The following is a 23,785-nucleotide window of genomic DNA, read 5'->3' as shown; positions in this document are numbered from 1 at the left end:
TGTAGCCACGTAAATCCAGTTTGCTCGCCATTTCTCATACAGTGTATTCCACTGGGACACATGCCATGGCACCTTGAAAGCCTTCTGTACCTTTTTCTAAATAACGGGAATAAAATGCATGCGATTTATACCCAGAAGCTCCAGAATATCACAGGAAGTAGACAGACCCTCTCAGGTCTGGTAGATAAGACAAAGCCAGAGCTCATCCTAAATAGAGGGGGAAATTATTCCAGCATTTGGGTGCCTGGGACAGCTGCCTTCATCTGTTAATGGGGAGTGTGTTTTTGAAACACACACAATTCAGCCTGCTGCCTTCAAGATAACCTATAACATCTTAGAGATTCAACCCAAGGAGAAAGTAGAGAGAGTTGCAACTACAAAACAAGCCTTGGACAGAACAGGGAGTGGTTAATGGTAATAAAAAAGCTCCCATTCCAAACACACATTGAAAATTTGTGGATAGTGTTAATATTATTCTGAATTAGAATTATTTTCTATAATTTTTTTTTTCTTTTTGCATACAGTGTTGAGGGAATAGGACACTTGAAGATTAGGGGATAAAAGGGAAATCTCTGTCCTTCTAACTGAATTTAGTAGGCATTGCCTGTGGCTCCTGCCCCTGGCCAAGCCAAAGCGCCGGCAGCTACGTGAACAACCTGTAGTTCCCTGCAGCTGCTGGAATTGTTTGGGAGTGTCTGCATTGCAGGGTGCTGGGAGATTTGGGGTGTTTTCAGCCAGAGGGGATGTGCAGCCAGCAGGATAACATCTGGCACGAGAGGGCCAGAGGCTGGGAGGATCACAAAGGATCGCAACCGCAGGCCCCGAGGTGGGGTTTGTGCAGCCGTGGTCGGATGGGTGCAGCTGGCAGTAGGGACTGGGGAGGGTTCCTTGGTCCCAAATGGGGGTGTGATCCTCTACAAGCAGAGACGCATTGGCCCCTAGCAACAGCCAGAAATGGAGATGATAGAAATGATAGAAAACAGAACAGAAAAGGAAAAGAAAAAAAGTCCTGATGCCTGGGGCGGGGAGGGGGGAGAAACCCAGAGAAGTCCCATTGAAATCAGAGAGTTCCATTTTGCTCTTCTTCCTCTACTTTTATTTACAGCAGTTTCCCCCCCTAAACTGCAGCCCCTTTTGTGCCCCAGTGCTGGTGCAAAAAAAAAAAACTCGCCTAAAAATGCTGAGCCTGTCTGGGGTACCTCCTCCCTTTGCTGTTTGCCTAAAGCTGCTGCAAGGATTGGGGTTTGGGTTTTACACCTCAGCCTAGCTAAGCCAGACCCCAGACCTGCCCCCAAGGTGGGCACCGCCTTGGAATGGATGGTTTAAAAAAACACTAAAAATCAATGAATTTGCTTATTTCTGCTTTCAGCAAGGGAAAAAGCAGTTTAGCCTGTCTAGAGCAGACAAGAAAGGGAGGAAGAGGAGGAAAAATCATCTTTTGCCAGAGCCCAGCTGGGTGTGTCTCCTCGCCCCCCCCCCCCCCGCAGTGGGTCTGTGTTTCTGGCAAGCAGCCTTGCCTGGGAGGGATCTGCCGTCAAAGCCACCCAGGAAAGGAGGCCTGATACGCTAATTAATATTCTGAACTAGTGACCCTTCTTTTTCTTTCCACCCCTTCCCTTTCTCTGGGCTCTCCAGCCTCTCCCTGCCGCGGATGGCTGCAGCCCCCTCCAGCTGAGTCAGTCCTGCCTCCCCGCAGCATTGCAGCACCTCCGCAGCTCCTGCGCTCCTGCTCCTGCAGCACCCGCTCCGCTCCAGCCGCCGCAGCATGGCCAGCACCGTCTCAGGTAGGATAGACATCTTTTGGAGGGGCTTGTCATCAACCCGCTTGTAGAACCATCAGGTTTTATTTTTTTTATCATTATTCTGAAGGTTTGGGGATTTTTTCCTGTGCATTTCGGGGGAGTTCTGTGATGAGGAGGCAGCTGCTATGGCAGCATTGTTCCCCTTCCTCCCCCATAGACACACACACCCCTCTGATGCAAGATAGCAGGTGGGCTTTTTATTTTAATATGAATACACATGTGATAAACTTGCCAATTTAAAATATTGCTGCTGTTACATTGTACCATAAGAAGATGCTGCTGCACGCCAATGAATTATTATTTTTTGTAATGTGATACAGCTTTTTTTTTTTTTTCCTAAGAAAAATTTGCATGCCGTGTAGCTGGATGCAGAGAAATCAGCAATTACATTCTGGTTTGTGAAGATCATGTATTGCCTAGATGGGTAATGGAAAGAAAGACATAGGCAAGAGACTGACAGTAATGCCCTAGAAAATCCCCCAAACCCAACCAGAATAACCTAGGTGGGTTTCTGTGTATTCTCAGGGCTTCCCATCCCTAGATTTCTTCCACAGCTCACATTTCTTCGTTAGAAGATGCTACAGGGGAGCGGTCCTCTGATGGCGTTGGGTGAAATCAAATGCTGCAAGGGAAGCCCTTCCTCCCTCCTGCAGCAATAACGGGAATCACAGCGCGGCTGCCCAGGAGCCTGGCGCCGGGTCGGGTTTGGCTGCAGGATGGCAGCCTGCCCTGAGGATGCTGTGCTTCGGTCCAGCCATTTCCTAAAGATGTGTCTTGCCCCTTTTAACTGGGGAGAAAGGATTCAAATGGCTGAAACTGGGAACGTGGGTGAAGGAGAAGAAAAGCCTGAAATGGTACAATGAACAGTGGGTGGGTTTGGAGGGTCTTTTTCTTTAAAAAAACCCAAGTTTTCTCTTGAAATGGCTCTGAATTCTGCAGTGCATAAAGAGGGGCTTGGGCGGGGGAAGCTAAATCCTGGAGGGCTGGGATGTAGGGCTGAACAGGAACAGCAGACAAAAAGGAAAAGCTTTGTGTCCCCCGCCCCCGGCAGGGAACCAGCAGAAGGAGACCAGGCAACACTTCTTCCTTCTTTCACTGGCTTTTGCCCCTGTCTCCTGCTGTGCATTTTCTATTCCTTTCTCCTTTTAAAAGACCAGTAGATGCAGGGGAGAGAAGGACAGAGAGATGGAGGGGTGGGGGTGGGGGGGTGTAAGGGTGCAGCTGATCCCGAGTGGTCTTTGCATGCAATTAAAGATGGTAAAGCAGCATTGAAAAAATGTGTCTCTGTGATAGAAAATCTCCAGCTATTGTATATATTTCTGTGAGTATCCCTGTCTCAATGAACGTGTGCGCCAGTGCATGCTCGGGAGGTCCCACCCATCTGCCTTCCTCTCCTACAGAACAGGATTGGACCTCGTTTGCAGAGTGGGGGTGGGAGGGACGGCTCAGGCTTACCAGCCATCTAAACCAAGGTTGCACCGAACTTGAGATGGACGAGGTGGCGGATGAAGCACGCGTAGGCATAACATGCATTTTCCATTTGGTGCATTCTCACCCTCCCAACCCACCACATGCCAACGGCATATTTAATCTTCCCGAAGATGCAGTTTTACTGTCAAAGGAGCCTTAGGATCATGAAGAAGCGCGTGCTTCAGAGAAACCACATTTTCTTGTGGCTCAGATCAAGTAGGGAAACAATTTCAAGGAGTAGAAAGTCATGGGAAAACAGTGCTGCGGGAGGAGGAAAGAGAATAGGGTGATGTTTGCCAAGGGAGGGAGCGGGGCTGAGCCTCGCCCAGCTGCCTTTGCAGGGAGCAGCTCCCCATCGCCTATAGCATATATAGCAAGAATGGAGAGTAGCCTGGAACGGCAGGAGAAAAAGGCATTTGCTAAATCCTTAAATTAAGGAAAAAGTCTTGTTTGCTTTCTTTGTTATTTTCTTCTTTATCCGCAGCAAAAGCAAATCCGTGCTGAAGGGAGAGCAGCTGTAATTGTCTGCAGCTGATGCCCGGGGCCTTATCCCCCTTGGGAAGATTTTCTTGGGTTTGTTTAAACAAACAAACAAATCCCTGGGATGAAAAGAACTGGGGCTTGCTTTTCCCAGCCCAGCAGTCCCCCCTCTTTTCTCCCTGCCACCCCAGGCGTTTTCTCCTGGCCGTGGTGGTTGGTTTTGGTGCTAGAGCAGAGGACGCGGCAGCACATGCTCAGTGCAGGTTCAGCTGCGGTGCTGGCCGTGCCGCCGGGCAGACCTTGCAGGGGCAGAGCCCTCACACCTCCTCCCCACAGCATCTGCACCAAGCTTTGTGCTTTGGTACACCGCGGAAAGGGTGTCTGGCTGGACTCTGCAGGACTATATGACTTTCCCCACCATTTGCAGGCATCTGGGTTGAATAAAGAGACACGAGATTATGAAATGATGCAGTAAGGTGACAGCCTCATGGGCTTTGCTCCGACGTTAGCGTGTCTGAGGAGGTGGAGCCAAGAGGAAACACCGGTTTGTCATTCCTGGCCTCACGACTGGGCATGGTAAATGTGCCTTGATAGATCCCGAGGTTTTCTCCTCCTAACATCGAAATGTGAGAGTCGTGTGACTTCATATATGTCTGGGCTATCCCCTTAATCCCTTTTCTGTATTGGTGGACACCACATGGTATTGCCCTATTCTGACACTTCTACTGCTCATGCTGGAGGGTCATGGTCCTTTCTCTCAACCTCTCCATCTCTCTGCGTTCTCAAGAAATCACTATTTTCTTTCTCTTCAGGTGTTGATGGACTGTATATGGTCTTAGAAATTTATGGTGCTTTTATTGGGACTTCAGTTTTACAAGCCAAGAGAATCTATTGTAGGCATTTTTTAATTATTATTTTTTTTTACCACTGTATCCAAATGAGGGATCTAACTTCTTGGAAAACATTTGTTCTTTCTAAAATATAAATCATATCTTCTTTGATGGTACCATGTAGAATCTGTGAGGATCCCTCTGATATCTCAAGAAGGGGCTTGCTTGGAGCCTATCAATGTTGGTTCCGAGCTGGTGAAGGCATTGTTTTATCAGATGAACACATTCTCCTTCTGCAGAGGAAAAGCTTGAGATTTAGTGGTCTGATGTGGCAACTGGCGGGCTGCAGATAAGACCTTTGTGACAGCAGCGTGGGCAGCAGGATGGATTGCAGCCTCAAGTTTTCTTATGGTGAATGGGGCTGATGATTCTTGATGATAATACTTGGAGGGACCTGAAGCTCACTAAAACTTCTATACCCCTAAATTAACTGGAAACAACATGCCTGCCTAATCCCTCCCAGTTGCCCTACTGACATGGGCTTTATTCTGCTGGGTGTGAGTCTACATTTAAAAAAAAAAGTCTCCTATCCAGAGGGGAGTTAAGCTGATGGACAGATCTTTGGCTGTGATTTAGAAATACAAAAGAGCTAGAGAGCAACCAAAGATCATGTGCATGTGCTATAGCAGTTTGGCACATCCCAACTGATGAAGAGCCGCTCAGCATATTTCCAAACAGTCCTTTTATTCTTTCAAGGTACCTCTGCATGTTTAGTGCTGTACTGGAGAATCTGATGTTTTCTGAATGTGTTTATACACATAATATCACTGTATAATGGGTAAGTACAATAATCCTCAGTTAATGCAAAGGAAACCAAGATCCAAAGAGACCAAATGACTGTCTGTGGTCCCACAGCATGTCTGTACCTACACATCATGGCATTGGACTCCTGTCTTTGACTGTCCCCAGCTCCTTTGTAGCTCTTTGTCTCTTCCAAACCTGACCATCTGAACCTATATTTGCCCCCACTGCACAAACACTCTGGGACAGCTGCCTCCATTTGGCTCCTTCATCTGCTTTATCAAGCAGCCCAGGCCAGCTTCTCTCCTTCCTGACAATCAGTCACCCACCCAGCCCAGGCTGCTGGGTCTCTGCTGCACAGCTTGAGCCCTTCTCTCTTGCTGAGCCCATAGAAGAGGAGATTTCCCTGCTTGTTTTCCTGAGGGCGGCCCACGTGTTCCAGTGCTACAGCTTGAGTGATTTGCTAATTCATTGGCTGTGGATAACAGGGGTTGATGTGGTGTTCATGAGCTGCAAATGAAACCTAGGAGGGAAGGAGCGGGGTGATTGGAAACCGTTCCTGGGTGATAGTTTACCAGATGTCCGACAGAAGGCAGAGTGACCCTCGCATCTGCCTGTTCTCGTGGATGATTCCACATGAGCCTGTGGTGACTTCTGGGCCTCAAATCTCATGGTGAGCAGCTGAGATGGTGTATGGCATCAGTGTGGGGTACAACCGCTGATCTGGAAAAAAAACCCGCTAGTGTTTTCTGGTTGTGCGAGCTCTCTTGCTGACCTGGTTTTGGAAGTTGGGGAGCAAGAAAATGGAAATGAGTTAGACTGAAGTGAAGGTCTGGCCGTTATTTTTATGACAGGATCCATAGCAGGATTCACAGCCTGTTGTACTCTCAAGGCTTATTGAGGACTATGGTTGCTTTTGTCGTGGATGTGGCATTGCAGTCTTTGTGCTGAAGGCCTCGGTTCCCTGTCTCTCTAGCTTCTCTACCTTCTCTACCTTCTGTTTGTGCTTTGGCTAAATTTATAATTGGACTGTTCTCATTTTTTCATGATGCAATATTCTTTATGGAGGCAATTTTTACTTCTCCAAAGTTATCTTTGCAAACCAGATTATTTTCCTGTCATAACCTTCCTTTGACCTTGCTGTCAGACATAGCACATCCAGTCTCATCCATTTAAATTGCCTGAATTCATATAAATTAGTCTTGCTGTGCCTCTGGTTTATTATGAATGAGTCTGTATCAGTGTTGTGCCTAGATGGCCTCACTCTGTTTTGCTGGACATCATTAAACACCGAACAAAAAGACAAGCTGCTCAAACAGTCTATAGTTTAATTTTATCTGGTTAGGAAGCAGAGAACAGAACTTTTTAATGAATGATAGGTGGTGAGGCACTCTGTCCAGGCATATCATGAGCAGGCAGATGGTTCCCGTTGCTCGCGCACCGCACCCGTCCCCAGCCGTTCCTCCATCTCTTGCGCTGCAGCCACTCGGGGAGCAGCTGGATGGTGTCTCCGGGGATTAATTTGGAGACAAACACTTCACATGGATAAATGCTGTATGTAGTGCTCATGCGAAGCAGCAGGGCTGTGGCAATGCTGTATGTGCTGTACAGCACTAGAGGGAGCACGGGAAATGAGTCGCTAGAGCGAAAGCGAGCTGAGAGCACCCTGACCCTCTCGGTGGCTTGGTGAAGGCCCAGGTCATCTCCCTTCTTCTCCTTGCAACAGGGAGAAAGTAATTTTGCCTAATTTTGCCTATATATGGTGCGAAGAAAAGCTAGGTGAAAAATTTTAATAAAGATTAATTGTTGCATGGGGTGTGCAATGCAATATAAACAGAGCAGGATCAGACTGTGCCGATTACTGGGCATAAATATTCAGAAATATTGAGCAACCGACTGCACCTTTTAGGTAGGATTGTAGCTTAATAGCTGCCCGAGGTCTCATGAAGCCATTAAAATGCAAGTTTAGCCCACTTTACAGGATGGGACTCTCATATATTTTCTATACCTTCTACAGTTTATGCACTCCTTAGTTTACAAAACTCAGTTATTTGTAATGTTTTACCCCAATTCTAAGATGGAATAGAACAGAATAGATGCAATAGAATAGAATGAATAGAACAGAACAGAACAGAACAGAATAGAATAGAATAGAATAGAATAGAATATTTCAGTTGGAAGGGACCTACAACCATCATTGAGTCTCACTGCCTGACCACTCTAGGGCTGACCAAAAGTTAAAGCATGGTATTAAGGGCATTGTCCAAATATGAAAGCAGTGAAGTGTGATGACTTAGTGATGAAGACCATACCAGAGTGAATGAACTTGCTACTGATCCTTCCACTGCAGTGTTTGCCTAAAAAGAAACGTAAAATATCCGTACTCTGTACTGGAGCGGGCAGCCTGTCCTAATCCTCTGCCTGTCAGTGAGACAAAGCTCTTGTTGCACCTCTGAGACTGAAGTCATTCTTTGGTATAAAGTCCCTTAGGAACTGAGTCAGATATCCTTCCCAATATATCCACATAGACAATAATTCTTTGGTGTAAGCTGAATTTATTTTTACTGACTTAGCAGAAGTAAAATATGCCAATAGATGCTTAAATTAAAAGTTCAGCATTTCCTGTCTAATTGCTCTTAAAATGTGTAAGTTTGTGCACTGGAAGACACACAGGCTTTCCTGGAAGGGACTTGTTGGCCATGTCATATTCTGGCCAGCCAGCTGTCTTATCTTGGTGCAAGGATTTTGTCCACTGGCATAAATATGTCCTCAAAACCTTCTATCTGTTGAGTGCAGATACTTCTGAAGTAAATTTTAGTGCTGAGGTTTGCAATGCTGATCTTTTACCCCTGAGAGTTTTAAGCATGCCCTTTCTGATGCAGCTGTGATTGAGACATCATCTTGCTTCAGGAGATCTTGGGTTTGATCTTCATTGACACAGTCTCCTAAATAGTGACCCAGAGGTTATGTTTCTTACTTTTATTTAGTGAATCAGAGGCTCTGCCTCTCCTCGAGGATGCCTTTTCTTATTTTAGCCTATTAACACTGTGCTGGGGACACATGCCGCCTCTTGTTTGTCACCGAATGTGTCAGATCAAAAGCTCATGAGGACAAGGGCAGCACTGGGGATGCTTCCGTGTCCCCCGGCTGTAACCGCTGCCTCCGGAGCGGAGGCGGGGGGGGGTTCAAGGGGCCGTTTATTTCTCGGGGCGTGGATCAGGGGGGATTTCTTCAGGGGTCGATCCTTCCCCCTCTTCATGCGGAAACCCCCGGCCTTGCCGCTGCCTGGGGGCTCCCCGGTGCCGGTGCTGAACGGACAGCTCCCGGGCCGGGGGTCCCGGGCGGTGGTGCTGAACGGACAGCTCCCGGGCCGGGGGTCCCGGGGCCCAGCGGACCCTCCCCGGTACCGGCCGGGGGGGCTCGGTCCGCTGCCGCCGTTCCCGCTGCTTTCCCCGACCCTCCCCACCCCGGCAGCGGGGAGGCTGGAGCGGGTCTGCCCGGCAGCGAGGGCTGCCCGGCGGGTCGGGGCTCTTCGGGCTCTTCCCCCGCCGGTCTCCGGGGCCGGCAGCTCCCAGCCCTGCTCCCCCGACCCGGGTGCCCGCTTGCTGCTAATTGCATCTGATGGCTGGCGCCGGGGTGCAGCTGCAGACTCCAGCGCCGGGAGAAGGAGGCACAGCACTTCCATAGCTCATTAAAGCCCTGCGCGGCTCAGTGAAGCGGTGTCCTTTTGTCCTCTCACTCCTTTTCGTTTTAATTGACGGAGAGGGACGGTCAGTTTGCTCTACAGAAGGGAAAGCGGGACAGGGAAGATCCCGATGGAATGGAGGCAGCTCCAAAATCCTTACAACAGATGTCCTGAAAGGCAGGGACTGCAGCGTACGCTCCTCTACACAGAGGACGGTGAAACCAGTACTGGGCTTTACTGTTTCAGTTTTACTGAACTGAAACCAGTTCAGACCTCCTGAAGTTCAAGTAATGAAACACAAAGCACTGTGCTCTCTAACAAGTGCTAGGAGACAATTAAACGAGTGGGTCGGGGATGTGGCACATCTGCTTAATGTCTTGGTTTCACTCAGGACCAGACATAATGGTAGAGCAACGACCTCGGTGCGTGGTTTGTTTCTGTTAAATGATAATGTCTCTCATTTAGCCCAGGGGACCCTCCTCCGGGCTCCGGACAGCACGTTGTGAGATACATTAGCTTACAGCTGCATGCCGTGACTTCTAGCACCATACAGCACTCTCAGAGGCTTCCCAAAGACTTTTTTTCATTAAGAACAAAATCAAAGATGTCCTGCTCTGCGGCTGGCACTGCTGGTGTAAGCTGTTCCTATTTGGTTTACATTTAACAGCAGGACTGGGCAGGGTATTAAAATCAGAATGTGGAGCAAACTGGAAAATGTTCAGTAAAGATCTGAGCTTCAGGGCCTGTCAGTTAGCAAAAGGAGGGTGTTAATTAGGACCAAGTTCTGTACCTAGGAAGGAAAATAAGTGCAAGTATGAAGGAGGCATATGAAGCCACTGTTTTCCCACCCGAGTAGCTGCAGGAAGGCAGAGAAGAAGATCTGAAAGGTGTTCCTGAGGGCATATGGTACACAGGATGATATTTTTTTCCAAAATTGTTCTGCCTCTAATGCCTTTTCATATTACAAAGTTTGGGAGATTTCCCTTTCCTGGCCCGGTGGAGGGTCTCGCTATGAAGGTGGCATTGGCAGCCAGGTTGCAGATTCACCTCTGGCTGGAGGTCGAAACAGGAGCTCAGTAAGGAAGAGACAAACCAAGACCAGAAGCACAAGGACATGTGGGAAATCCAGAGGCAGAGCCAACGCTGGACGCTAGAACGCCTGTGCCCTGTGGGGGAGGCAGGAGGAAGGATGGCACAAGGAGGCTCAGGGCAGGTTTGGCAGGACACGCAGCCATGAAGACTCTGTCCCCACATGCCTGGGTGTCCCCTGAGCAGCCAGTCCAGGGCAGAGCCTCATGGCATCCATGAGACAGCAGCACCCACCGCTGAGCCGTCAGCTGCTGAGCTGCAACATGGCAGTGATGCTGTGAGGGTTACACCGGTGTGATAAAGAACTTGACAGCCTGACAGAGCACCTCTCCGCTTTCAAGTCCTTCTATTCTGAGGTTCTTTGTCAAGTGTGTGCTAACAGTTCACTGTCTTAAATGTGCTAAACTCCAAAAATACAGGTGAAGATTGCCCCAGAAACAGACCCACTGCGAGCTGTGGGTGCTGCTGCCATTAGGGCAGCACCTTGTGCACATGTGATCACTGAGGATGCTGCGGTGTGTCCTCCAGTCACAGGAACGTCGAGCAAACCGGAGGGCTCGCAGCAGCAGAGCTCGAAGGGATTGTGTATTTCCCTGTCCTTTGCAGGGGACAACATTTACTGTGACTGCAGACCAGTATCAGCCTCTGCCTGCCTGGGCCAAAGCGGTGACAGAATCCACTTACATCCTCCCTTGCCTGCTTCTGGAGGGAAGGAGGTACCTCGGGAAGTCGGGTTACAGCACTTCCCCCCATTAGCAGCACCCCGAACCATTTCTTCACTCAAATGCCCATTTGTTCTCTAGCTGACTGCCCCTTGCCTCTTCACCCTGATGTCAGAAATGCTGAACTGTGAAACGTCAGGAACTTGCCAGGGGTTGAGCAATGTTTCCAGGTGTTGATGGGTGTCATTTGACCTCTGAGTCTGGAAGTAGACTGGAGAAAGGGTCTGGCAGCTGTCCCGACGTGGTTAACCACACAGGCTGCAGTGTTTCAGCTCCTTTGGAGGGAAAAAATCCTGCACAGAAACTTATACCCCTAGATGTGGTAAATTCCTACTGTGTGTCTTCCCATGACATTTGCTACACTGGCAGCTAATTTAGTCTGCTCTAGAACAGACGCTCCTTGGGGACCTTTTGCCGAGCTATGCCAGCCTGGAAAAGCCTCCATAGAGTCTGGTAGCCACAAATGGGTTTCCTTGTGTCTACTTGCTTCATTTCTCCGTGAAAAAGAGCTGCCATTGCCATTAGACTCTCTTCTCATTGCTATTTCGTATTTTTCAGCCTACAAGGAGAAAATGAAGGAGCTGTCTCTGCTCTCCCTCATCTGCTCCTGTTTCCACACCCAGCCCCATCCTAATACCATCTACCAGTATGGAGGTACGTAACCAGCTCCCGCAGGAGCTGCAGCATCGTTTGCACGATGCTTCTGCAGGCAACGCGGGAGCTCGTCAGCGCGCTGGGCTGTCCCATCCCGGAGCAGCAATCCATGTCTCAGCCCGGGGTCTTTCTGTTTAGTCTCCTTTCACAGTTTATTTTATTAACGTAACCCACATTTTCCCAGAAAGAAACTGCTTGCAGAGGCTGTCTGCTTCGTACTGGGGTGACGTAGGAGATGTTAACAGCAATATGGCCTTTCTGTAATTATGCTGTGAATTTAAATTCATTGCATCGACCTGGGGGGGGATGAAGCTTGAATTTAAATTAATTGCATCGACTTGGGGGGGATAAAGCTGATCACTGATAGGGAAATTTTGGAGATAGAACAAAATCACCCAGGTCAGGACATGGGAACACCCTAATTCCTATGTGAAGAGCCTGGTGCCCTCAGGTGAACGGTCTCCTGAGTGTCACAGGTCCACAGAGTCCCTGTTTTTTTTCCCCCCAAAGATATGGAGGTGAAGCAGCTGGATAAGAGGGCATCAGGCCAGAGCTTCGAAGTGATCCTGAAGTCCCCTTCAGATTTATCTCCCGAGAGCCCAATCCTTTCCTCCCCCCCCAAGAAGAAGGACCTGTCCCTGGAGGAGCTGCAGAGGAGGCTGGAGGCTGCAGAGGAGAGGAGGAAGGTAACGAGATGTCCTGTAGAAGCAGTGACTTTTCTGTGACGGGTACTAATTGCACCAAACCCTGAAACGGGCTTAGCAGGAGCAATCTAAAATGGCTGGAAATAGTGTTTTTACACTTATTATTATATTCCACTAGAAATTGTCAGGTGAGACGTGGGAGTCATGGAGTGAGGTTCTGCAGCCTGGTTAGGCAGGGAATTGGACTCGATGATCATCATCGTCCTCCTGTTCTTAAAACCACACAGTGTGGGGTCCTCTCGGTCCTCTGCGTGTGACCTGGCTGGCGGGGGCAGTTCTCACCAGCTAATGCTGCAGGAGATGTAGCAGTTGATCACACACCCAACTTAAACTCCAAACCTAAACACAGCCTTGTGTTTCCAACAGCTGGCTGTGCCGCATTTTATTCTAAGTGCTGTATAAAATGTCTTCTGGTGAGAACTATTGAAAAGGAGAAAACCGGCAGAGTAAAACAAAGTATAAATGTTAGGAATGTTGGCGGGTAAGGGGACAGCAAGCTGAAATAATTCAAAGAATGAGGCGACATTTGGAGAGGGGACTCTGCCCACATGGATGTCACCTCGGTTTTGCTGAGCCGGTGAGCGCAGTGTTGCATCGCCTGCCCGCCTGGAGCACCGGACCCAGCAGACATTGCCCCATAGCAGGAAAAAAGGTGACAAAGCGTCTTCCAAGCAAGAGCGTTATGGGATGGAGGGGGGTGGCAGAGCGCTTTTGAGCAGCGGAGATGGTCAGAAAGCCTCTCTGGGGAGTTGAAGGCTAGAAGAGCCTCTTCGGTTGCCTTACACCTTTCCCGACACCTTGCCTCGGCAGACCCAGGAGGCGCAGGTGCTGAAGCAGCTGGCAGAGAAGCGGGAACATGAGCGGGAGGTGCTGCACAAGGCGCTGGAGGAGAACAACAACTTCAGCCGCCTGGCTGAGGAGAAGCTCAACTACAAGATGGAGCTGAGCAGGGAGATCCGCGAAGCACATCTCGCCGCCTTGAGGGAGCGGCTCCGCGAGAAGGCGAGTGCGATGCCCCGGGAGAGGGCTGGGTGCTGATGCCCATGGCGGGGTTTGGGGTCTGGTCCCTGCAGCGTCATCCCAGAGCGATGGGCACAGGGGAGCGGGCGTTTCGTTACTGGTGGAAAGTGGGCTGTGGAGCAGCTCCGCTCCGGAGCGGCACAAGGAGGGGGGATGTGTCCTCCAAGGTCAGTAGAGAAAATACCGTCTGGCTGATCTTGATAAGTGCAAGCTCAAAGGCACAGGATCGGGCCCACTCCGTGTCCAGGGACTGCGTGGCCAAAGGGCTTTGCAGAAGAGGGGAGCCGTGAACGCGTTCGCTGTGGGTTTGCATCACCTCCAGGCTCCCGCAGATGAGATGCTTCACTCTTTGCAGGCATAACCCGCTGTCCTTGGGGTGTGTCGGGGGGGAAACTGGTCTCTTTTTTTTGTCTGGTGCAAATCCTGCGTGCAGGAGAGGAGGAAAATGGAGACTGCAAGAGCAGAAAGTGTTAGCCTGGTGTCGTCTCTCCCTTCTTTGCAGGAACTGCACGCAGCTGAAGTTCGCAGGAACAAGGAACAGCGGGAGGAGATCTCTGGATAAAGGGCTTTTCTACACATCTAGCACCTGATTCCTGTTAACAAACCAACCAATCGACCGACCAACACATTTTATTTTGTTTGTCTAGATGCAACATTTGGTTCTCCATCCCCCCCTCCCCTGGTGTTCGTCCCCCAGCTACACGCTTCTCTATCTCTGCATCCTTAATCGTCAGTACTTGTGGGGATTCACAGATCATAGGGACCTCTAAGCAGAATAGCGGCTAGTTCACATGAAATAGAGAATCGATCAATCAAACAGCTTCTTTGGAGGGTTTTGTCCTTTTTTAAAAAAATATTTCTTAAACTGATGTAAAAAACAATTAAGATATTAATAAATTCAACCAGCAGTGTCACAGAGATACGGATTTCTTATCCGGGGCTTTTACCCCTCTTGGTGTTTGCTCTAAGCCAAATATCAGTTTCAGAATAATGGGAAGTAAGTGATAATTTCTGTGTGTGAAGTGGAATAGGGAACAGCCCCATGTTAGCCAGTGGTAGGAGAGAGGAACGAGAGAGGGATGGGATGGCTCAGGAGTCGTGGCGTGCAGACCCCCCATCTCTTGGCTGTATCTGGAGCCAGCCCAGGCGGGCAGTGACCCAAAGTCCTCATCTTTGGATGATTCTTTGCTAGCCCGTGTGACAGTAGGTGAGGGTCTCCACGCAGAGCTTGGTGCCGGGTGCCACGTCACAGCAAGTCCCTGTCACGGCAGGCACCGCCTGATGCCCTGGTTGGCCACGGGCTGGAGGAGCCCATAGACTGAGCCACCCTCTCCCCAGCAGAGCGGGGCCGAGAGGTCTTGGCCGAGCAGCCTGGGAGAACCGCAGACGGTGATTGCATCCCCAGCTCCGCAGGAGCCCTGGGAGAGGGCGCTCGGTCTGCGGGCTCTCCAGCACTCCCAAAGCACAAGGTTTCGCTCCAGTAAGAAAGCAGATCCAATAGAAATGGTGCATGGTTGTGAAATAGCCTTTTAGTGAACAGAATAATCATCCTTCCCTCTTTCCAAAGATGGATGTGACTCTTCGGTGCCATTACAGGGCAGACACTGAGACCAGAGATCGCCAGATGAGCCCTGGAGCTCTGGCTCGTAGGCGGCACCCTGGGAGGCAGGGCACGCCGGCTGCCTGCCTGGTACCTCCAGACTGGCGGCTTTGGATGAGAGGGAGCTAAGAGGGGAGCAATTCTGCGGTAAGGGCGAAGAGATGTCCCCATGCTCATTCCTTGTCTATCTTTAGCTTTTCAAGACCTATTTTTAAGAAAAAATTGTCTCTTGATGGAGATAGGGATGAGCAGAGAACATGCGAGCATGGCGGTAATGTCTCATCTAAATAGGTGACTGTCAAAGCCCAGGGACTTCCTAATCTTCTAGAGTCACGGCTTATGGAGGTAGCCAAGGTCCGAGCAGCCACCGTGCACTGCGAGGGGCTGCCACCCTCCCACTGAGATCCCCAGACCTGCTCGCCTTGCCCCAGCTCTGCTTCTGCCTTGAAAACCTAAGTGGAAATGTTGCATCTGAAGAGCAGGGAATGGCCACCTTCCGGCAAGCGGGGCCTCGCAGTGCTGGGGACTCAGCCCTGCAGGAGCACCATCCCGTGGCAAGGTTTTGCAGAGGAGATGGTGGAAGCTGCTTTCATTTGAGGCAGAAGGTAACAAGAATTCCCCTCTGTCCAGTGCTTAAAGATTGCTGGGTTGTTATTTAACAGCCGGTGCGGTGTTTTGGGGAGGCGGCAGCGGGGTGGGCAGCGCAGGGTGCCTGGATGGTATTTACACCAGGGCACCGCTCCCCTCCGCCTCGCGATGGCCCCTCCGTCTTGGCTGCCCTCTCAGACCCCAGAATAAACCCAAGGGGCATCCAGAGCACCCAGACGTTTAATTATTAGGAACTGGTGTCCTCGCACGCTGTACCTCCAAAGAGCCATTCTGCGGGTGGGATGAGGGACTCCCGCGGTGGGCTTTGCAGGGTCCTTGGGGAACAATTTCAGCGCACAGGGGTGCAGACGTGCGCACGGGCAGCCCGGCAGCGGGGCACGGGCACAGCCCAGCCCGGGGCTCCCAGGACCGTGCTCTGCACGGCCGTGCCAGGCAGCGACAAGGAGCTAGAGCAGATGAGGGGTTTGCACGGGGCATAATGATCCCCTTGCCTCTCCTCCCCTCTGAAAAAGAAATCATCACTGAGTCTCATCAGAAGATGACGTTTTCTGTCTACCCTGTGCTTTAATTAGGTAAAGAATTGATTACACCCTGGGGTGAGCATCAGGCGGTCACAGAAACCCCACGGAGAGCCAAGAGCAGCAGCTGCTGGAGGTCACATCCCGGGGCTCTTTGCTGATCTCCCCAGAAGTCCCAGCTGGATTCGGGAGAGATCCCTTCATGGCCACGGTTTGATGTTAGGGGACACTCTGCTCCTAAAAGGAAGGGCTACCTTACTCCCAAACCCCTCCGCCTGGGCCGGGTGGAGGACAGGACTGTTAGAAGGCTCCCACGCTGCCCAGTGACGAAAAAAAACAAGATTTGGGGCAAAGAGGAAGGAAACTGAGGGTTGAATTTCTTAACAGTAGCTAATGATCAGTTTATAGTAGCAGCTGTCTTAGATAAGCATCTGTGTAGAGCGTGGCATCACCGCCAGCATCACCTCATTCATATAGTGACAAGAAATTTTAAAAAGTTTAAAAAAAAAAATTTAAAGTAATTTAAATGAAATGTTTGTGTGTAAGAAATGGTTGAAACTGTCAAATGTCTGTGTCCCGCGTTGGTGGGATCTGAGAAGGTATCTGCGAGATATTAACCCTGTCCTACTCTCTGTGGTGCTGAGTGTTTGCTTGGTGTGTAATTCTGACCTGGAGCTTGTTGTAAATACTGTTTTTAGTACTATGATTATTATGATTATTATGATTATTATGATCAGAACTGTTGTACTCATGAGCAGGAGTTTAAAACAAGAGAAACGACCGTTTTCACTCCCTCCTTGGGGCTCAGAAGGAGTCGGAGGCTGGGCTGGGTGAAGGCAGGGTGCCGGCAGGGTGGGATGCCGGACCAGGGAGCAGCTGGAAAACCACGGAGTCGGGAGCTGGAGGCACCTGAGTCCTGCGGGCAGGGCGGTGAGAGCCGGGACGGGCTGCTCCTCGTGCTGGGAGGAGAAGGAAGGGCTGAGAGATGTAATAGAGGTGATGCTTCGATTCTGGTACATGTAATTTAGTGTTAACCCAGACCTCGTGTGAGGGGGTCCAGGCTCTTCCCTGCAGCCCCGGGTAAGCCGGAGGAGCTGCGAGGTTTGGCGTGTGCTGAAGGAGGAGCGGTCGGTGGCAGGTTGTGCTGGTTAGAGCCGTCCTCCCCAAACAGCAACTGAGTCTCTGGACTCGGTTCTTGCCTGGATCTGCCTTTGTGCTGCCAGCTTAGGGCCCGCGCCCGCCCTTCTCCCTCTCCCTGGAGGCCAGCCTGGACCTCAGGCGGGGACTTATTCTTGCAATAGCTTTGTCTGGCAAAAAACCCCATGGGAAACGCACAGGAGGGCAGCCCGGCACACGGTGCTCATGCAGGTGTGAGCACTGGCAAACTCATTTTTCTCACCTCCATCGGGTCGGTGCTGTGAGGGACAGTGGAGATGGCTGGAAAACGTGTTACTGCAGGGTAAGCTCCTGCATCAGAGGAGCAGGAATGTGCAGGGAGAGTTTTGCATCGGTAACGTCAGGGGACCGGCTCTGTTACTGCTGCTGAGATGCGTCGTGCCAAGGAAAGAACCTCATCCGTGGGGCCAGATGCTTTAGGTGTAGCAGAGCGATGTTTGCCCGGTGCAGATGAATGTAGTAGGGATGTTGGGGAGCTTGACATTTGTCCGGTGCCACTGGACGCTATCAGGGAAATGTGTGATTGCTTTGGCTGTGTGCCCCAACTCCCGTGGTTTCGTCTGGACGAGGAGTGTCCGCCCACCCTCTGCACCGCTCCAAACCCACGGGGATGGTGCTGCCGGTGCCAGCAGCTAACGCGGTGCTGTGCCCGACCAGCAGCACGTGGTACGGTCCAGGATCACGGTTATTTCATGCCTTTCCATCTCCCAGGGTTGCTAATGGTTGTGTGCAGCAGCAGCATACTTCATGCCTCAATTGAGACTAATTAAGTATCCTCATTAACATCCTTACCATCCCAGCCTCCCTCATTCCCGGACCATTCCCACGTACCGCAGTCGCGGACATGGCATGCAACCCCCCAATTTCCAGGGCCGCCTTCCTTACGGCAGGGCTTGAGGTTCTTCATAGATTCCCGTAGATGTTTATGAACCAAGCTCTGTAACGACAGTCAGCGGCCGCATTTTTGCAGCAGCTTATGAACATGAGACTTTGTGCCTGGTAGGGAGAGCATCCTCGAGGCGGCCGGCAGCATCCCTGCCCGGACCACCAACTGACGGAGCGTTTGCAGTTGTGTGAGAGAGGAAAGACGGGATGGTGACAATTTATTACGTGCAGGCATACACCTTTCAAAGAGCTCTCCTGGAGAAGGGCCTCTGATTTGAGCAAGATGGAGAAGCTGAAGCTAAATTAGTTCCCAGCTGGCACCGACAGCCGGGCGATGAGCGAAGTTGCGCGAGAGCTGGGACAACTGGCCTCGTATCCCAAATTAAAGCTCTGCGCTCACGTTATCCCTTACAGCGAAGTGCTCAGCTCCGTCTGGAAATTGGTGCTTTCAAGGATGCTGGCCCCTCAGACCACTTCTGGACTGAGCCTATTCCTTATCTTATTATTTTTGAGTCATTAAAAAAATCTTGCTTTAACCTAGATGTGGGGTTACCTTTGAGTTGACCTTCCAGGGACGGTGGCAGTTCACGATTGCATGCATCCTACCTTGGGGGTAGGTCGGTATTGCTGCTCCTTTTAAAATGTAAACTTCAGCTTGCTTGCTTTTGCTTAGCCCGGTGTGACTCTCTGGCCCTGGCTCTGCAAAGCCTGTCTCATGGGGTTCGTTTAATCCCGTCCCGCTGCGTTACTTACCTCCCTCACAGTGGCTGTGCACTCGGCTGTGCACACGTGCACAGGAATGCATACGTGGAAACGATATATGCACATACACTCTTATACCACTTGAAATGAGTCAGGGAATGGCTGTTTACGGTGCTAGAGATTTCTTACTATCCATGCTAGGGATGAGATGACATAGTAAGACCAATAAACTCCACTTGTGTAGTAAGCTGTCTAAGTAAAGCAGAAGAGGGGCACTGGGCAACGCCTACGTTTGGGTGCTCTGTGGTCCCCGGGGTGCAGGGTGGCACGGTGACGGTGGGACCTGAGCATGGGGGGCAGCCGGGCATCCCAGCCCCGGCATCCCCCGTGCCTCAGTTTCCCTCCCTCCCCATGACAAGGGGACACCGACGCTCCCTACCCCACGGGGACCGTGGGAGAGCCAACGCATCCACGTCTCTAAAGTGCTCTGAAAATGGAAAGTACCAAAGTACCGAGTCGTGGTACACAACCGTCCACCCCGGGAGGAATAAACCGGCCCAGGGCTGCAGGCAGGGGTTTGGAAGATGACTGCGTGGCCGCGGGGCTGAGCCGTAACCCCAGGGCTCAGCGCCCCGGCTGCCCTCCCGGGCAGGATTCACTCCTCCTGCCGCAGCCTTTGCTCGTGCCGGGTGGGCAGCCGGGCGGGGAGCTGGCGCGGTGTCGCGGAAGGACTTTCCATCACTAACAGAGCCTTGTCCGGTTCCCTTCGGTCTACCGCGTGCATTTCATTGTCAACTTGAGGTTGTTGTTGTGCAAAAGAAGTGATTATGAAAAAAAAAAAGAAAAAAAAAGAAATAAACTTGGTATGAAACCGTACATGTCCGTCTCTCTCCATAAATGGATTGTTTTCCTTCTGAGGCTTCTCTTTGTAGTGTGAGAATACTAATAAAACGCATTAAATGGAAAAGTGACCTAAAGATTTAACAAAATAGACTTTGAGCATCTGTATGCTAAATGAGTACTTTGCACCCAGCATAAAAGATGCGGAGATCCATAGTTTATCACCATTCTCAGAGGGAAAAAATAATAAAACGCTTGAATGAGGGTACTGCTGACATCCCTTGCGGCGGGAAAGGTAAGGGTATGAAAAGTCTTAACAGAGGAAGATCGAAAAAAGATATAAGACAATGACAAATACAATAAATGCAGTTCTGGAAAACACATGAGCTGCTGCTTTAAAAGCAATCCAGTGCTTGCTTAATGAGCTTTTCCTGAGAAACGATCCAGCCTTCCCCCTGGGCTGGACACGGCGGGGGGAGCGGGGCTGCGGTTCCCAAGGAGAGGGGACCCTAACCCGGGAGACCTTGCATGGCCAACACTCAAAATCACATCCCTGGGGCGAGATACACAAAAATGCCCCACAAACTGGGGAGGTTTGTCATCCACGGGGACACCCGAGGGGAAGGCGCCTGGCTGCTTCCCCGGCTGCTGTGGAAAGGATCCCCCACCTTGGTGTACGAGAAGCTAAACCGAGGGGAAGGCAGGAGGTGGGAAATTTTCATTCCCAGGGCAGCTCTTTTGTACGAGCGGGGAGGACAGTGCCGGGGCCATCACCGCAGCGGCATCGCAGCGGCGGCCGAGCAGCCTGCGCCCGATGCTCTTCCCATGTGTGCGCAGGATACTGCCGCCTGCACAAACAGGAATTCTATTTTTGCAGCGTGACCTTCCTGATTTTAGAGATAATGACCTAACGGCAAATGTGGCATTGCTCACTTTTCTTCCGAGGTTTGCTATAGACCACTAACCCAGGCTCTTAAAAAAAGTGGATGCAGTAAGGTAAGCCTCTGTATTTGTCTTAGGAAAATAGGCACAGTGCCTCGGTGCCATGAAATTCAGGAAAGACCAAGCACGGTCACCCTCTAACTAGTTCATTCAAGTCAGATCCTTCATCCTCTTGTGAGCTGAAGGAGAAAAGCGCAGAGGAATGGGATGCGTTGAGGAGAGGGCAGACGGGAGGAGCAGGCAGGCGTTGCAGAGGCTCCCACCGCCCTAGAGCCTCTGCCCACATGGGCAGCCCTGCAGGCAGCACCGAGAGGGCTTAAAGACATGATACCGGCCTTGGACCAGATTGTAGCACCCACCAAAATGCTTCTTCCAAGATCAAAACCAGGCCAACAAAGCAAAATATCGTAAGTAACTCTTGGAAGGATCCCTACAAAGCACTCGAGCTGTGTCTGAGCAAGGGGAAGGGAACAGAACAGCGACTCTGGCAAGGTAAATGCAAAAGTACACCTGGGCAGGCAAAAAAAAAATTTTGTTTTGCAGAGTAATTTGCTAAAGGTTTGAAAAATAACAGGCTGTCCTTTCTCAGCAACCTCCCGGGCACTAAGGCTGCGAGGAGCCTGCCAACCGATAAAGGGGCAGACCGGGGAGCAGTGAGCAGATAAGGTGCCAGGAGGTGAATTTCTCCCGGCCGTGGGTGCTGGGGAGGAGCCCAGGGAGGTTCCCGTTGCCCAGGGCCTGACAGCAAAAGCGAGGTTTTGCTTTCCAAGAGGCCACCAGCTGCTGGGAAAACTGGTGCAGGGCAGCGTCACTGTGGGGTTGCCTCCTTCTTACCACCTTTATAATGCCTCTGCCATTGGGCGCCGGAGGGAGCCGGTTACAGTGGCAGAGGGACCTTTTATCTGTCCCGTCCAGCCCCACTTCGGTCCCGAGGACACAGCTACCAGGGCAGGTCCCTGGGGAGCTGCTGACAGCAGCACCGGTGGAAATACAGACAAGCTTCCCTGGAAAAGGGCTTTTCTAGGGTGAATTTCTAGGGTGAATTAACATTGCTGGTTACCGTTGGTTATCTGGGTGAAGGAAAAGAAATAGAACTCCTTGTGAAGTATCATTTTAATGAACATTAGGTTGGGTAACCTGGAAAGCAAGAAGGAAAGTGAGGGAAAGAGCTGGCAGCTGGTTATCGGGCAGGGTTGGTCCGGATGGGGAGGATGGAAAAAGAAAAGGAAGAGCCTCGGAAAAAATAAGCACTAAAAAACCACTATCAGATGAGTTCATTAGACATTCATGTAAAAAAAGACTGCTAACCAGACCAAGCACGCGTGTGACGGGCCAGCCACACCACGTGAATGCAAGGCAGAAAAAGCCACTCGCCAAGTAGCTGCGAAAAGCCGACAGAACTAAAACACATCGAGAGTGTTTCAAAAAGGGATTCACGACTTTTCGGGCCTCTGGTCTGGCTCTTCCTTTTTCAGAACATGTTAACCACCCACTTGCAGAAAAAGTGCGATGCGGTAAGATCACGTGGAAAGTCCTCCGTGAAAAATCACTGCACGCCTTTCAAACCCCGGACCTCACGGGCACAGCTTGCAGGGTAAGCCCAGAAATGGCAGAAATTCCACCAAAACCTGCAAGAGCTCAAGGTGGCTGAGGGAAACCCCGGAGAGCAGGCGCAGCACGGTATTTAGTGCTGATATGCAGCAGCATGTCTGGGCTGCAACAGCTCGGGGACGGCTCCTGGGCTCTGCACCGGGCAGGAAATCACTGAGCCCGGATCACACAGCAGCACTGCAGCGTCGTGCAGTGCCCGAGCGCCGGGCAGGGGACAACGGCACTTCTCAGTCAGTAAAGAGCCTTTGCGCAGGACACCCACCAAAGCGCTTGCAAAGCTCAGGGATGGCTTGCAGACATCTCGGGTGGGAAGGAGGTGTCCACCGTAACGGAGCAAACCTGCGCAGAGCGTTCCTGAGCCGCGCGAAAAACCGCCGCTGAATCGAAACACCTCCGCAGACACGGCCACTTTCTCCTCCAGGTACAAAACACACTCTTCTATCTCCCCTTTTATAATTCATTGCTGATAAGGACAGTAAAAGAGTCCTCTGAGAACTTCTTTATCTCTTTAGTTTTTATTAGGCCTTTTGAAGCGGAGGCAAAGCAGCGCTGCGGAGCTCTCGCAGGGCTGCTGCGCGTCCTGTAAACATGAGTGAAACACATTGGAAAGCAGACGCCTGAAGCTCTCCCTCGGGGCCGGTCCCAGCGCGGGGAGGGAGAGGCTGGAAGGTCACCGATGACACCTGGATGCCTCCTCTGAAACCCGGCAGCCTCCAGCCCTGCCCAGCAGCCCAGGCAGGCAGCCTGCACGGCCTGGCCGCTTGTTGGGGCCCAAAGAGTCTGGGCAAAAAGGAGCGCGCGCGTGCCTGCCACTGGGCAGAAATGCCTTGGGCTGTGTGCGGGACACCCCAAAATGCTGTGGGGACTGGTACGCGCTGTGCCCCAACAGCAAAGGCAGGTACCGAAAGCTCCCCAGCCCAAAATAAGTGCACAAGCGCTGCCCTGCGCTCCCAAAGGGCACGCACGCGCACCTGCAAGGAGGGAGGGAAGAAACGTAAGGCCCAGCACCCCCAGTGCTTGGTGCACGCACAGGCTCGGGGGCAGGGGCCATCCACGCCTCATGCAGCCTTGCGCTGGGCTGGGGGGCACCAGGAGCCCTGGGCACATGCGGGGGCCCAGGGAGCAGGCGCACACTGGGTGCATGCAAGGGGAGGGCGTCGTGCGCAGGCCCCAGGGGGTCCCGCACAGCTGAGGGCGTGCATGAACCCCGGGAAGCCTGCGGGGAGCCCGGGAAGGCATGCAGGGCCCCGGGGGGGTGACACGCAGGAGACACAGGGGCATGTAGGACCCCAGGGGGTGACACTGAGGAGACACGGGGGGGATGCAGGGCCCCGGGGGGGTGACACGCAGGAGACACAGCGGGCATGTAGGACCCCAGGGGGTGACACTGAGGAGACACGGGGGGATGCAGGGCCCCGGGGGGGGTGACACGCAGGAGACACAGCGGGCATGTAGGACCCCAGGGGGTGACACTGAGGAGACACGGGGGGGATGCAGGGCTCTGGGGGGTGACACGCAGGAGACACAGGGGCATGCAGGGCACTGGGGGGGGGACGGGGGAACATGCAGGAGACACGGGGAGGGGGATGCAGAGCCCTGGGGGGGTGACACGCAGGAGACACAGGGGGCATGCAGGGCCACGGGG

At 51.7% G+C, this 23,785-nt stretch overlaps 1 protein-coding gene across 1 annotated transcript; it reads left to right on the top strand.

Moving 5' to 3' along the window:
* The first annotated feature begins 1,685 nt into the window (after positions 1 to 1,685).
* STMN3 (stathmin 3) lies at positions 1,686 to 14,117 on the top strand. Its single transcript, XM_072879112.1, has 5 exons — positions 1,686 to 1,784; positions 11,438 to 11,533; positions 12,044 to 12,219; positions 13,048 to 13,239; positions 13,760 to 14,117. The coding sequence occupies exons 1-5, from the start codon at positions 1,766 to 1,768 to the stop codon at positions 13,817 to 13,819; spliced, it is 543 nt and encodes a 180-aa protein (XP_072735213.1). The 5' UTR covers positions 1,686 to 1,765; the 3' UTR covers positions 13,820 to 14,117.
* The last annotated feature ends 9,668 nt before the right edge of the window (positions 14,118 to 23,785 follow it).

The sequence above is a fragment of the Ciconia boyciana genome, chromosome 14, assembly GCF_034638445.1.
Source record: "Ciconia boyciana chromosome 14, ASM3463844v1, whole genome shotgun sequence".
Classification (NCBI taxonomy): Eukaryota; Metazoa; Chordata; class Aves; order Ciconiiformes; family Ciconiidae; genus Ciconia; species Ciconia boyciana.
The sequence above is the reverse complement of the archived record's forward strand: the minus strand, read 5'-3'. Positions and strand labels throughout refer to the sequence as shown.

Coding starts and splice junctions, on each gene's coding strand:
- STMN3 (XM_072879112.1), top strand. Junction 12,220..13,047: donor CTGCAGAGGAGAGGAGGAAG/GTAACGAGATGT, acceptor TTGCCTCGGCAG/ACCCAGGAGGCGCAGGTGCT. Junction 13,240..13,759: donor GGGAGCGGCTCCGCGAGAAG/GCGAGTGCGATG, acceptor CCTTCTTTGCAG/GAACTGCACGCAGCTGAAGT.